The 14,442-nt window shown below is 45.0% G+C and overlaps 1 protein-coding gene across 14 annotated transcripts in view; it reads right to left on the reverse strand.

Annotated features, from left to right (window-relative positions):
- Positions 1–7,259, reverse strand: part of LOC118374508 (disintegrin and metalloproteinase domain-containing protein 22-like) — a 100,066-nt gene extending 92,807 nt beyond the window's left edge. For 13 of the 14 annotated variants that reach the window (XR_008091103.1, XR_008091098.1, XR_008091091.1 and 10 more), the window contains exons 1-3: positions 6,659–7,259; positions 6,155–6,315; positions 2,699–2,775 (exon numbers count right to left, since the gene is read on the reverse strand). Coding sequence is in view for 2 of the 14 variants with exons in the window: in XM_052495480.1 (XP_052351440.1) it covers positions 2,699–2,775; positions 6,155–6,315; positions 6,659–6,749 (329 nt within the window). In the remaining 12 variants the exon portion in view is untranslated. The remainder of the gene's footprint in view (positions 1–2,698; positions 2,776–6,154; positions 6,316–6,658) is intronic. The other variant, XM_052495481.1, reaches the window with a different exon arrangement.
- Positions 7,260–14,442: the final 7,183 nt, after the last annotated feature.

Below are 14,442 nucleotides of genomic sequence, written 5' to 3' on the forward strand. Positions count from 1 at the left end.
GATCTACCAGACCTCAAAGAGGGCCAGCCTACTTTCATCAATGCACCGATCTACCAGACCTCAAAGAGGGTCAGCCTACTTTCATCAATGCACCGATCTACCAGACCTCAAAGAGGGTCAGCCTACTTTCATCAATGCACCGATCTACGAGACCTCATACAGGGCCAGCCTACTTTCATCAATGCACCGATCTACCAGACCTCAAAGAGGGTCAGCCTACTTTCATCAATGCACCGATCTACCAGACCTCAAAGAGGGTCAGCCTACTTTCATCAATGCACCGATATACCAGACCTCAAAGAGGGTCAGCCTACTTTCATCAATGCACCGATCTACCAGACCTCAAAGAGGGTCAGCCTACTTTCATCAATGCACCGATCTACCAGACCTCAAAGAGGGTCAGCCTACTTTCATCAATGCACCGATCTACGAGACCTCATACAGGGCCAGCCTACTTACATCAATGCACCGAGACCTCAGAGGGCCGGCCTACTTTCATCAATTCATCGATCTACCAGACCTCATAGAGGACCAGCCTACTTACATCAATGCACCGAGACCTCAAAGAGGGCCAGCCTACTTACATCAATGCACCGATCTACGAGACCTCAAAGAGGGCCAGCCTACTTACATCAACGCACCGAGACCTCAGAGGGCCGGCCTACTTTCATCAATTCATCGATCTACCAGACCTCATAGAGGGCCAGCCTACTTTCATCAATGCACCGAGACCTCAGAGGGCCAGCCTACTTTCATCAATTCATCGATCTACCAGACCTCATAGAGGGCCAGCCTACTTTCATCAATGCACAGATCTACGAGACCTGAGGGCCAGCCTACTTTCTGATGCAGAAAGCAGTGATGTGTACTGAACCTGTCACCCTGTGTCTTTGTGTCTGTGACACAGACACAGACACAGAGAGAGAGAGAGAGAGAGAGAGAGAGAGAGAGAGAGAGAGACAACTTCCCCTCATTAGTGAAAGACCATTGGTCAGCAGAGTGTGAGGGCCAGATAGAGGGAGCTTGAGAGAAGGGAAGAGAGGGAGAGAGAAGTGGAAAGAGCTGACAGAGAAACAGTGAGAGGGAGTAAAAGAGAAAAAGGGAGAAAGCTGAGCAAGTGAGAGATGGCGGGATGGAGAGCAAGAGAAATAGCCCCACAAACACACAGCATATAATTTCTTCCCCAAAACAAGGTGGCCCAAAAGGCACTGGACACTGGGAGGAAATATGCTCCCGTCTGCTCTGTACCACTACGATCAACCAGAGGTGAAAGATGTCTCATTCCTCATGCCTCCATTCCAGAGACCATTAGAGCACATAAAGATGTACTGCCAGATTCTGTTTTTCTACACACCAAGAGGCAGAACTCGTGGATCCAATTTTAATGCCTCTGCATGCACCATGAAGGACATGCTACCTACCGTACCTGTAGACTTCCAAACATTGCCCTAACACTAGTTAGCACAGGCTCGCGAAACTACCTCTTAACTTATGAACAGCTTCTAACCTGCTTATGAACAGCTTATAACCTGCTTATGAACGGCTTATAAACTATTGTTCCCGAGGGAATAAGCAGCCTATAAGCAGTATTACCAACCAAGTATTCATAATCAAAGATAGGCCTACAGCACTGGCACTAACAGGTTTCTCCAGATCAAAGCTTCGTGAGGAAGACATTAGGGACTAATTAAACAGCTCTTAAAGACATGCTCCAGTACTTTGGTGACTAGTAAGTATTTTTGAAACCTCCCGCTTTGGCCTGGATGTGTCGATATGTAGTTCACCCATACATAATCTATGATCGGAATTACTGTCTTACCTCAATGAGGCACGAAACTGCTCGTTTGAAAGTGACTATTTTCTGGAAGCTGTGCTGCTTTTCCCTACATTTCCCCCGCATGGGCCAGACCCCTAGCAATTTGAGTTCCAGCCAATGAGATTCAGCTCCTCGTAATTTGAGTGACAGCTGGCAAGAATCACACACAGCAGAGTGAAAGAGAGAGCAATGACGTGGTGCACATACAGTATCTGCACATATGTGATGTAGTACACTATTTTCAGGGACCACTTTTGGCTCATGGGTGCTACTTTCAGAACAACTTGCTAATAAGTATACAAAAATAACAGAGAATCCCTTTAATCATACAAAATACCTTCTAGTACTACTGGCTATTATACTATCACTGTAACGGCGTTCGTTTGTCGAAAGAGAGTCGGACCAAAATGCAGCGTGGTTGTTACTCATGTTCTTTAATGAATGATCGCGATACATGAAATAACTTATAAATATACAAAACAACAAACGGAACGTGAAAACCTATACAGCCTGTCTGGTGAACAACTACACAGAGACAGGAACAATCACCCACGAAATACACAGTGAAACCCCGGCTACCTAAATATGGTTCCCAATCAGAGACAACGAGAATCACCTGACTCTGATTGAGAACCGCCTCAGGCAGCCAAACCTATGCTACACCCCTACTCAGCCGCAATCCCAATGCCTACAAAAAACCCAATACGAAACACAACATTTTAAACCCATGTCACACCCTGGCCTGACCAAATATATAACGAAAACACAAAATACTATGACCAAGGCGTGACAATCACATGCAGAAATCATGACATAGAGAGAAAGGGGATTTATCGCAGTAGATACAGAGAATGTTGGTGATAGGTCAAAGGTTATACTCACTGGTTCAGTTCAACATCCAAGATGAACTGCTCACCAAACGCGTCCACCTGGAAGCTGGCTTGGGCCACGTGGTTCCCCTGTGAATAAAAAAAAATCAGAAACGTTGTACAATCATCTCTATTCCATTGAGTGCTGAAAAAGCTTTTACAAAACAACTAACAATATACATACTGTACATGAACTTTAAGCAAAGGAAGACATTCTGAGAGACAGGGGAGCTGTGATTGAAGCTGAACTAGACCCAGACATTCTGAGAGACATTGGTGATATTAACCATGCAAATCTGTGAAACTCACAACCTCCCACCTCCCCCTGTATTCACACCCTCCCACCTCCCCTGTATTCACACCCTCCCACCTCCCCCTGTATTCACACCCTCCCACCTCCCCCTGTATTCACACCCTCCCACCTTCCCCTGTACTCACACCCTCCCACCTCCCCATGTACTCTCACACCCACCCACCCACCCTCCCTGCTGGCTCATCCAGAAATGATTGATTTGGTTGAGGGGGAAGGTCTAATACATCGCTAGCTCTGGGCACATATGGCGCGTGGTCTATTACAGGCCCCAGGGGAAATGAGGACTTCCCACTATTGTTCCCGTGTAACTCTGAGGGAGTCCCCAGCTAGTTTAATACAGGACTAACCCCTCCCCCAGACATGGCCCACGGGCCTGAGTCAATACACACCAGACGCTGCATTAAAACCAAGGGAGTGTGTGTGTGTGTGTGTGAGTATGAAATGACCCAATCTTCACCTAAGAATGACCTTAGACCTCGGGGTCCCCTGTGGCCACAGACACTATTGTTACTGTGTGTGTGTGTGTGTGTGTGTGTGTGTGTGTGTGTGTGTGTGTGTGTGTGTGTGTGTGTGTGTGTGTGTGTGTGTGTGTGTGTGTGTGTGTGTGTGTGTGTGTGTGTGTGTGTGTGTGTGTGTGTGTGTGTGTGTGTGTGTGTGTGTGTGTGTGTGTGTGTGTGTGTGTGATTCCTTTTCAGGGCACACTTTAAAATCAAATTAAGCTAATTGAATCCACATGAAGTGGTACCAGTAATTGTGTTCTCCTGGACCAGATTTCCCAGTTTGACTGGGCCGAGCCGAGGCACCGAGACCATCAGCGACTCCTGTTTCATTGATTAGTGCATCATAGCAAGACCTAACTCCACTGATGGAGCTAGGGGCCTACCAGGGAGTGCTGTTATCCTACTACAACACAGACAGCCTTACACACACGCACACGCGCACACACACACAACTGATGGCTATGGGCCCATGACTATAAGTGCTTTTCTTCCACAGAACCGCTTAAACAGCACTCAGCTGAGCTCTTCTCAAAGCTCCTCTTTTAAAAATGTGTACAGTAGGTTACGCCTTTAACTGAAAATAGTAGACTCAACGCAAGTCCATAAACAGTTATTTTTGTGTGTCATACGTTTAAGAATGATTTGACAGGTTCCTTTCAGATGTTATGATACCGAGCTAAAAACAGCCGAAATCAGAGCATAATCAGACAATATGACGCTGAGAATGCAGGCTGTGTGACAAAGTGGCTGATTTGAGGTCAGTATAAAACTCTCTCTGGGGATGACAAGAAACTCAAAGACTGATCAGATCAAATGAAGATTCCATCATATCTCTTTCTCTCTCTCTTTGTGGGGCAGTATAATTTCACCTGGAGTCACCTGATGCAGTTGTGCTGTAAATAGTGACAAAAAGATGAGGCAGTGTTTCCCCCAAGAACTTTCTTTTAGGCGGCACAATAATCTTTTTTGAAGACAAATGAAGCCAAACCAGTTGATCAGTATCTGGCACACATGTTCCAGTCCCAAGTTAACTGTTCTAATGACGTAAGCTCATGTTCCTTATTAGAGCTCAACATATAGAACACCAGTGAGGTCATATAAACAATCAATGACAGATGTGTCCATTTAGCCTGGTTATCATGGCTAGCCTGGTTCTCTCTCCCTTGGAGTGAGATACAAAGGGTTAACACCTCCCCTGCCTGCCTCAATCTGCAGCCCTTTACCTGACCCTGTGGGAGCCCCGAGCAGGCTAGCCTTTAGACTAGCATAGCCTCTGGAACTATAAACCCATAATAGTTAGCATCCAGGGGTTAGATTGGCCATTTGGCAAATGCCAGATAGTTTTCGTGCAATTTCTCCATTATTCTGGCTGGCCCCCCTACTAAGATGGGCCTGCCTGGTTTTCTGATAGGCTGAGCTGAGGTCATGTTAACTCACATTCAAAGTCAAACGCAGTATGAGCAAATGGAACTGCTCCGACCTTGTCATTATACTAGTAAACAAACTGAAAGGGTGCATATATAAACGGAGAAAGGGCACATTCTACATTGTCACCTCACTCAAAACGTCCTAAAACCACAATTTGGTCAAACTATAAAGTGCATTATCCTCATGATTCCTGTAATGAAAGTGTCTGCCCTTGTGCCTGTGCTCTCGATGTCCCTCTGCTCAGGCTGAAATTTCAGGCGGTCTTTTCAAACAGCTCTTACACTAAAAGGGCACTATCATCATTTCACAGTATTATTCCAACTTCATAGTGTGGAAATATATATAAAACACGGACAAATCACGTGTTGACTGCACTGAAACAACTCGATTTTAGATAAAAGGAAGGAATAATGGACTAAAAATCTGATTATGTTTATAACGTGTACATTTCAGAGGTAGAGAGCCTTATGATTGTATCTGAGTATCCAGACTAGGTCTTCACATCAGACAGATAATTTAGTAGCCAAAGCAACCACCCAGCTAGTGAACTGTAAAGGATGCCAACCAGATAGAGAGCAGATGCTCTTTAACCATCCAAGAAGCAGTGTGTCTCAGACATCGGGCCATGTGGGTTACTGGCGAATCCATTGTAAGGGCACAAACCAATCATTATTCAATAGATTCTGAAGATATTGTGTCAGGTCCGCTCACCTTCATAATAATAAGAACCTCTCTTACTATATAAGGAAAACAACATATTTGACCCAATTAAACATGTATGGATGTTATAGGCCTATGTGTCTATTCATTCTAATGCATAGGCTTCATCCCCATGTGTTTCATGCATGGGCTCTTTTTCTGATCAGGCCTGAGCCTGTCTTTGTGTATGTATGTGCATAGAAACCCCACAATATACCACCAGGCTATCATTATTTTTCTCAATGAAAAGACACTGCCTACGCTTTTAAATGTGGCGAAATTGGATAGACTATATTCTGTAAATAGACCACTAGTCAAAAGAACTAGCTTGTTATAGGTGAAAATGTGATCTTGCCGAATTCTCTGTGAAATGCGTAAAAATGAGATGATTCAACAAAAAACATAAACAACATGAGAATAGCGGGATGTCTCCAATAGCAACGCGTACCAAAGGCATTTGTCTCTGCACATAGCGGATCTCCATCGCCACCATCACCATAACAAATAACACCACCACTGTGTAGGCTACCTGTGTGGGGCTGGAACTGGCTCTAGTCCTGGTGCTGATGACATCGTGGGTGATTTGACTGTGGTTGTGCATGCTGTAGAGCAGACGGAGAGGGACCGTGTCCTCCTTCCAGGCGAACCTGCTCGCATCACGAACAGCCTTCGCCTGCGACAAGGCGTCTCCTGCACAGGGAGGAAACAGCGATGTTTAAGATTGCGATAGCTATCCTGGCGCAAAAAAAAACACAGCTACAAGCGCCTATACCAAAACATACATCAATGTGAAATAGCACTGTAATGGTTTTGGAATATATTTCCTCAAATAGTTTTAATTAACAATAGACCGATTCCCTTTCATAAGGTTACATTAAATGCAAATGTTAGAGGTTGTTTACGTTGGGGATTCAGGCTCCCTCTCTGGCAGCATAATAACATGGAATGTGGAACGTGTTATTGGTGATGCTGTTGCCATTCGGATCTATTCCAATAAAATACAGAGCAATATTTGTTGTCATAAATACATTACCATTTCGAGGTATATGATTGCTGGAATGAACGAGGCACATCAGTCCAAAGACGCACAAAAGGGAAATCCACCATCGCCGATACATCGTCATCAGTTCTTCTTCATCGAATGGACAAAAAAAGGGACAAATAAAAGCGCTATCCTAAAACGGATTTGGGCACCTCTCTCTTCGCTAGAGGAGGTTCGGGGTTGAGAAGCACAGATGAACGCGCGCGCTGGTCGTCTGCTTAGCGCAGTCTCTTGTGCTGGTGGCCATCGGGGTGCTATTGCTGCCCCTGCATTGAGACGCTCACGCTGCTGTTTCTACCGCTAGAACGCCAGGTGCATCTGAGCGCGCTGAGTCTCTATGGGCAGAGCGCAGAAGGAGGAGAGGTAAGAGGAGAGGAGTGGGGACACATTAAAGCACATCAATATCCAGTAGCTCACTGCAGAAGCGCCTCATGCGTAAACATGCGAGGAGAACAGCGATTGTCGAGATGGGATGTCGGGAACTGTAGTGTGCACGCTCCATCTCCATACAGACCTAGACTACCTTCTGACCGCTTCTGCGCATAATCAAGGGCACAATCACTGAAGGGCACGGTCAAGATAAACCAACTGTAATACTGCTGTGTTGTGTAATAACAGCCCATCAAGCTCTTTCTAGACTATATTCTCAGTTGCTGTATAATTAGCCCAACCCACAGCCAGATGACGCTATTATTCCTTTTACGTAATCTGCGTCCACCTGTTATGTGCCCAGCCGTCTGTCTATACACTGGTGTCCCCCTGTGACCGGCTCATACATGAAACATCCTCCGTTCAGGCTGCAAAGGCATCAGTTTCCTCCTAAAATCGGTTTAATAACTGCCCTTCGGTCTAAAAAAACGTGAAAATATAAGTACTATTTGAATAAAATACAAATTTCCACTACCATGCTAGAGTGGCTAATGCTAATTCCTGATGTTGCCATGGATAAACTACTGTAAGCAGGTCCCCTACAAGCATGCACATACACCAGAAATCATCACAACTTGATCATGTATTAAACCCCTTTAGGCCTAAAGCGCATTTTAGACGCAATCCAGAGGTAATAACATTCAAGATTCTCTGGTCTGATGAAACCAAGATGAACCTGTTTGGCCTGAATGCCAAGCGTCACATCTGGAGAAAACCTGGCACCATCCCTACAGTGAAGCATGTTGGTGGCAGCATCATACTGTGGGGATGTTTTTCAGCGGCAGGGACTGGGAGACTAGTCAGGATTGAGGGGAAGAGGAACAAAGCAAAGTACAGAGAGAACCTTGTGGCCAGATGTAATGTAGAAAATTACAGAGATCCTTGATGAAAAGCGCTCTGGACCAGGTTAGGACCGCAGACTGGGTCGAAGGTTCACCTTCCAACAGAACAACAACCCTAAGCACACAGCCAAGACAATGCACGAGTGGCTTCAGGACAAGTCTATTAATGTTGAGTGGCCAAGACAGAGCCTGGACTTGAACCCGATCGAACATCCATGGAGAGACCTGAAAATAGCTGTGCAGCGACGCGCTCCATTCAACCTGACAGAGCTTGAGAGGATCTGCAGAGAAGAATGGGAGAAACTCCCCAAATACAGGTGTGCCAAGTTCGTAGTGTCATACCCAAGAAGACTCGAGACTGTATTTGCTGCCAAAGGTGCTTCAACAAAGTACTGAGTAAAGGGTCTGTATACATTTTTTAAATACATTTGCAAAAATGTCTAAAAAGCAGTTTTTGCTTTGTCATTATGGGTGTGTAGATTGAGGAGGAAAAAAATATATTTAATACATTTTAGAATAAGGCTGTAACTTAACAAAATATGGAACAAGTCTGAATACATTCCAAGTGCATTGTATGGCTAGCCCCATATCCTCCTCAACATCACTTCCACCTGCTCTCATTACCTATTGATTGCTCATTGTCAGCAAATAATCCTTGCCTCTGTTCAGGCATGTGTAGATAGGGCTCTACATGTGCAGAGCACATGCCCCTTCCAGTCTCCAAAGTGCCCTTTTCCATGGTGGTATAATTTCCCCCCAAAATTTGTAAAAAAAAATACAATAAATATGTAATTGTTTTAATCCCACTGAACTCGAATTCGCACCGATTCTCCCAAACCAAAAATGTGTGCGTCTTGATTGTTGACTAATGACCAGCAGCGTTGCATGGGTAAAATCACTGGGGAAGCCTCCACTATTCCAGCACCATTTCAACTTCAACATCATCAAATCACCTTTGCTTAGTCTAATACACTGACAACTAAAAGATACCAAAAATTATTTAGTCCAATCAACAAGGCTAAATACATGTACGTACATGCATGCTCTTTCATGCAAGTTGAAAAACATGTTGACTCACTCTACTTGTAGAGAAATGCCAATGCCATCCTCTATTTCATGTTGACGAAATGGTCTATCACTCTGTCATACAGTACATGCTTTTATCTTTTGGTGTCCTGGGCTACCTGGCTAAAAGGCCTGCTAGCTTGCTTAACTTTAATTCATGGACAACGTTAGCTATTTAACATTCGTGTTCTACATCTAGCTACATATTGAACTTCCATCCTCTCAGGCCAGGGGCACAACAATGTATAAATTAATGGTTGGATCAGAATCGCCGTTCTAATCATTGTAAAGTACAGAGAATTAAGTAAAAACACAACTCCAAATCCATATCTGTCAAGAGAATTAAGTTCTCAGTGTTCATAAACCCAATTGAATTGATTACTCATCCTGATATCCAGAATTTGTAGGAAACTGGTTGGAATGAATCAGACAGAGGCCCAGCTACAATTGTCAGGAATATTTATTTAGAGAGCTCTGCCTATCATTTCTAGTACATTGGTCTATCTATATACCTCACATTTCGTCATAAATGTCCCTCCTCCTCTCAGATACAATGGCAACATAGTTCACAAGTCTTCTCCTACTCATAAATATTCTGCCACCTGTTAAACGATCTACTACAAGCCCAAGGTCTCTCCCCTCCCTTGGTGGGGATAGAATGTCCTGTAAGGAACACAGTATTCCAGCCGGTCTGACGATAGCTCCATTTGTTTCTAACAAGGAACAGAAAGTCCTTGTTCTAATTCTTGACTAAAACTACACACATTAGATTTAGTGTTATGATTCTAATAAGATTCATACAATCATACAGTGACAGGGTAGTATTCTGTCAGTTATAGTTCTATGTTAAATGTATACATCATTTAGTCATTATTCATAAAAAATCCCATACCACTATCTCCATCCATGGCTAATTTAGGGAAGTGCCCATTATAGCTAGCTGGCAACTGGACGACAACAACAACGAGATGCAACAATTTAAGTTTTTCAATGATGTATGCTCTCAATGGGATTTGATACTAGTGAAGCCAAAACCCAAGCTGGCTTCCCTTAACACTTTTGTTTTGTTGGTGCGCCAGGACCATTCAATTGAGCTCTCTCAGTTTAGCTCAATGCTGATATACTTTTTTCAGTCAAGGGAGGCCTGACAGAAGGTTAAATAAAGGTTAAATAAAAAATTAAAAAATGTAAATGCTCATTGGCTTCCCTTGCCTTCAATGCTTCGGCGGCAACAATGTCATCCTCATTTGGAAAATTATGAAACACAGAGACGAAAGATAAATGATTTAGTTTTTTAAAATTTGTTCCTTGGTAAAAAATAAATAATAATAATTTAAAAAAAATTGGGAGTGGCCTTGCTTCCCTTGGCATTCATAAATACACTCCACTGCCAATGACCAGTCATCAGCATTGTTGGGCAAAGGTGGTATGGGTTAAACTAAGCTTATGTTTAGGGTAGGGATGTCCCAAGGATTACAAATAGCCCTAACCTATCCAGATTAGTGGCCAGAAAGACAGTCTTGCCTGGAAAAAACAGAGTAGGCCTACATTAATCATCCATATAAAATACAGTTCAGCAATCAACTACTGACTCATCATTGCCAGAACAGGCTACCTGGTGATGTGGTCTTATTTCAGAAATTGCCAGTTGCCACCCAAACTTGGCCTATGTCTAAAGAAGCTGTAACATCAATATTATGACTTCAACATTATGGGTGTCACGTTCGTTATAGCGATGAGACCAAGGTGCAGCGTGATTTGAATACATCTTCTTTTAATGAAGGAAGAACACTGAATGAACTATACAAAAACACCAAAACGAACGTGAAGCTATACAATAATAGTGCTGACACAGGCAACTAAACAGACAATAATCCACGAAATACCCAAGGAATATGGCTGCCTCAATATGGTTCCCAATCAGAGACAACGATAAACAACTGCCTCTAATTGAGAACCAATCTAGGCAACCATAGACATACATAACACCTAGACTAGTGAAGAAACAGACATACAAAACCCCTAGACAGGAAAAAACACATCACCCATGTCACACCCTGACCTAACCAAAATAATAAAGAAAACAAAGAATACTAAGGTCAGGGCGTGACAGTACAACCCCGCCGCACACCTAAGCCTATATGGGAGGGTCTGGGTGGGCATAACTCCGAGGTGGCGGTTCTGGATCGGGACGTGGACCCCGCTCCACTTCTGACTCGTCACACTTACTTAATGTCTCTGGAGCGGGAACCCTCACCACCGACCACGGACTAGAGGACGCCACTGGACTGATGGTCGAGTCTGGAGTGAGTGGCGGATCCGGACTGGAGGCAGACTCTGGCGGATCCGGACTGGAGGGAGACTCTGGCGGATCCGGACTGGAGGGAGACTCTGGCGGATCCGGACTGGAGGGAGACTCTGGCGGATCCGGACTGGAGGGAGACTCTGGCGGATCCGGACTGGAGGGAGACTCTGGCGGATCCGGACTGGAGGGAGACTCTGGCGGATCCGGACTGGAGGGAGACTCTGCGGCCCGTCGCGGGAGGTTCCGGTCTGCGGCCCGTCACCGGACGCTTTAGACTGGCGAGGCGCACTGTAGGCCTGGTGCGTGGTGCCGGCACTGGTGATACCAGGCTGAGGACACGCACCTCAGGGCGAGTGCGGGGAGCAGGCACAGGACGTACTGGGCTGTGGAGGCGTACTGGAGGTCTGGAGTGTAGAGCTGACACAACCCGTCCTGGCTGAATGTTTATACTTGCCCTGCAAATGCAGGGTGCTGGCACAGGACGCACTGGGCTGTGCAGATTCACAGTATGCAGAGCCGGCGCAGGATATTCTGGTCCGTGGAGGTATACTGGAGACCAGGAGCGCTGAGCCGGCACCCTCCTTCCTGGCTGGATGCCCATTCTAGCCCCGCAAATGCGAGGAGCTGGAATAGAGTGCACCGGGCTAGAAATGCGTACTGGAGACACTGTGCGTTCCACCGCATAACACTGTGCCAGACCAATAACACGCTCCCCACGGTAAGCATGAGGAGTTGGCTTAGGTCTCCGACCTGACTCAGCCAATCTCCTCGTGTGCCACCCCCCCCCAAAAAATCTTGGGGCTGCCTCTTGTGCTTCGGTGCTAGCCGTGTACCCTCGTAACATTGTCGTTCCTCTTGTGCTTTCTCCACCTGCTTACACTGCAGAGTCCTTTCCCCTCGTAGTATCAACGCTCAGCTTTTGCTGCCTCTAATTCCTGCTTTGGATGGCGATACTCCCCCAGCTGTGTCCAGGGTCCTGCTCCATCCAGTATTTCCTCACAGGTCCATTTACCCATTAATCGCTGTTCCTCTTTATCACGCTGCTTGGTCCTCGTTTGGTGGGTGATTCTGTCACGTTCGTTATAGCGATGAGACCAAGGTTCAGCGTGATTTGAATACATCTTCTTTTAATGAAGGAAGAACACTGAACGAACTATACAAAAACAAAACGAATGTGAAGCTATACAATAATAGTGCTGACACAGGCAACTAAACATAGACAATAACCCACGAAATACCCAAGGAATATGGCTCCCTAAATATGGTTCCCAGTCAGAGACAACGATAAACAACTGCCTCTAATTGAGAACCAATCTTGGCAACCATAGACATACATAACACCTAGACTAGTAAACACCCATAGACATACAAAACCCCTAGACAGGAAAAAACACATACATCACCCATGTCACACCCTGACCTAACCAAAATAATAAAGAAAACAAAGAATACTAAGGTCAGGGCGTGACAATGGGATGAAGATGTAACATATTCTGGCAAATTGTTATGAATTTTATGAATAATGACTGAACAATGTATACATTTAACTATAACTATTTGAATTCTACCCTGTTTTTTATTATATCTGATTAATAATGTTCGTTCCTAAGAAAGAGGTTATGTAGCATGGACAAGGGGTATTGGAAATGATAACCATTGTGGAAGAAGGAATGTATGTGTGTGTGTGCCTAAAGTAAGCAAAGAGAATCCTTAACCTATGTTTGAACCGACTCAGCTATAACTTTGTGGATATAAAATAAGACAGCGAGAGCCCCTCCAGGTTTTCCATATCTGGAACCGAACTGTCAGAGTCTGTAACCGCAGAGCAGATTGTTTTTGTTTAGCACATGCCCCCCGAAAGGTCTGTGCACGGCCCTGCCTGTTTACAGCCCAGACGCCAAGTTTAAATTGCATCTCATATTCAGTCCCTAATCACCAGCGCCACATAGCAACTCCCATCTGACCCCAGTGCATTCATTTTAAAGAAATGAGGGAGAACAAGAGCACTGTGCTAAATACAGGCACACAAATAAGGAAAGTCTAGAAAACCGATGCATTTCTCCTTCAGTTATGCTGAGGGTGAATTCTAGATGCATTCAGTACATGAGAAGGTGCAAACACTTCTTTATTACTGTTACGGAGGGAAAGAGGAAGCAATCCCTCTCGCCTTGTCTCAGAGTCTCTCTGTGTTGGTGGCTGTATAAGAGGACAATGTGCTTTATGACAAGTTAGCCTTGAGGGAGTCCTCTCCTTTGTGTAACACAGCTTGTCCAGTGTCAGAGCTATGTACTCATATCTATGAGAATGTGCTCATTCAACTGATCACAGACATGTCAGAGCGGTTTAGGTAGTCTTTCATTTATCAAACAGACGTCACATAGATACCTTTTTTTCCTGTACAATACGTACGGAAATGTAATGACAATTCAATAGAAAACCTTCGGTTGTATCCCTTTTAATAAAAAAAAAAGGTACAATACCACATACCAAAAACACAACCATGCAGTTCCTCTGGACACCAGAACACATGCAGGCGTTGTACAGAACCGAGGATAGTGCTTCAGCCTGTTCTCCAGATAAAACCAGTCATGGTAAAATAGCCAGGTAGACTAGAAGCTGCCATGGTTAAATCAACACAACAGTGTCGCGCCAGCACCCTCCCAACCTGAAGGGAACTATTCCCTTTATAGAAGTCATAGGTTTAAAGAGCCACAGTCAATGGGTTCGCATATAGATCTGCTATGTCACTCAATGAAACTGTCATACAATAAGTGCGTACTGAGTCCGTAACAGGTTAGCGCTCATATTGGGAAGATTCTGGGTCACCCTAACCCCCTCCCTCTCTAGCTGGGGAAGGCCTGGAACTCCCAGTCTATGTCCTCACTGGAGTCAAACTGCTGGGAAAGCCTCTGAACTCACACTCCATGTCCTCACTGGAGTGGAACAGCTGGGAAAGCCTCTGAACTCACACTCCATGTCCTCACTGGAGTGGAACAGCTGGGAAAGCCTCTGAACTCACACTCCATGTCCTCACTGGAGTGGAACAGCTGGGAAAGCCTCTGAACTCACACTCCATGTCCTCACTGGAGTGAAACAGCTGGGAAAGCCTCTGAACTCACACTCCCTGGAGTGGA

This window comes from Oncorhynchus keta, chromosome 34, assembly GCF_023373465.1.
Source record: "Oncorhynchus keta strain PuntledgeMale-10-30-2019 chromosome 34, Oket_V2, whole genome shotgun sequence".
In the NCBI taxonomy this organism is placed as follows: Eukaryota; Metazoa; Chordata; class Actinopteri; order Salmoniformes; family Salmonidae; genus Oncorhynchus; species Oncorhynchus keta.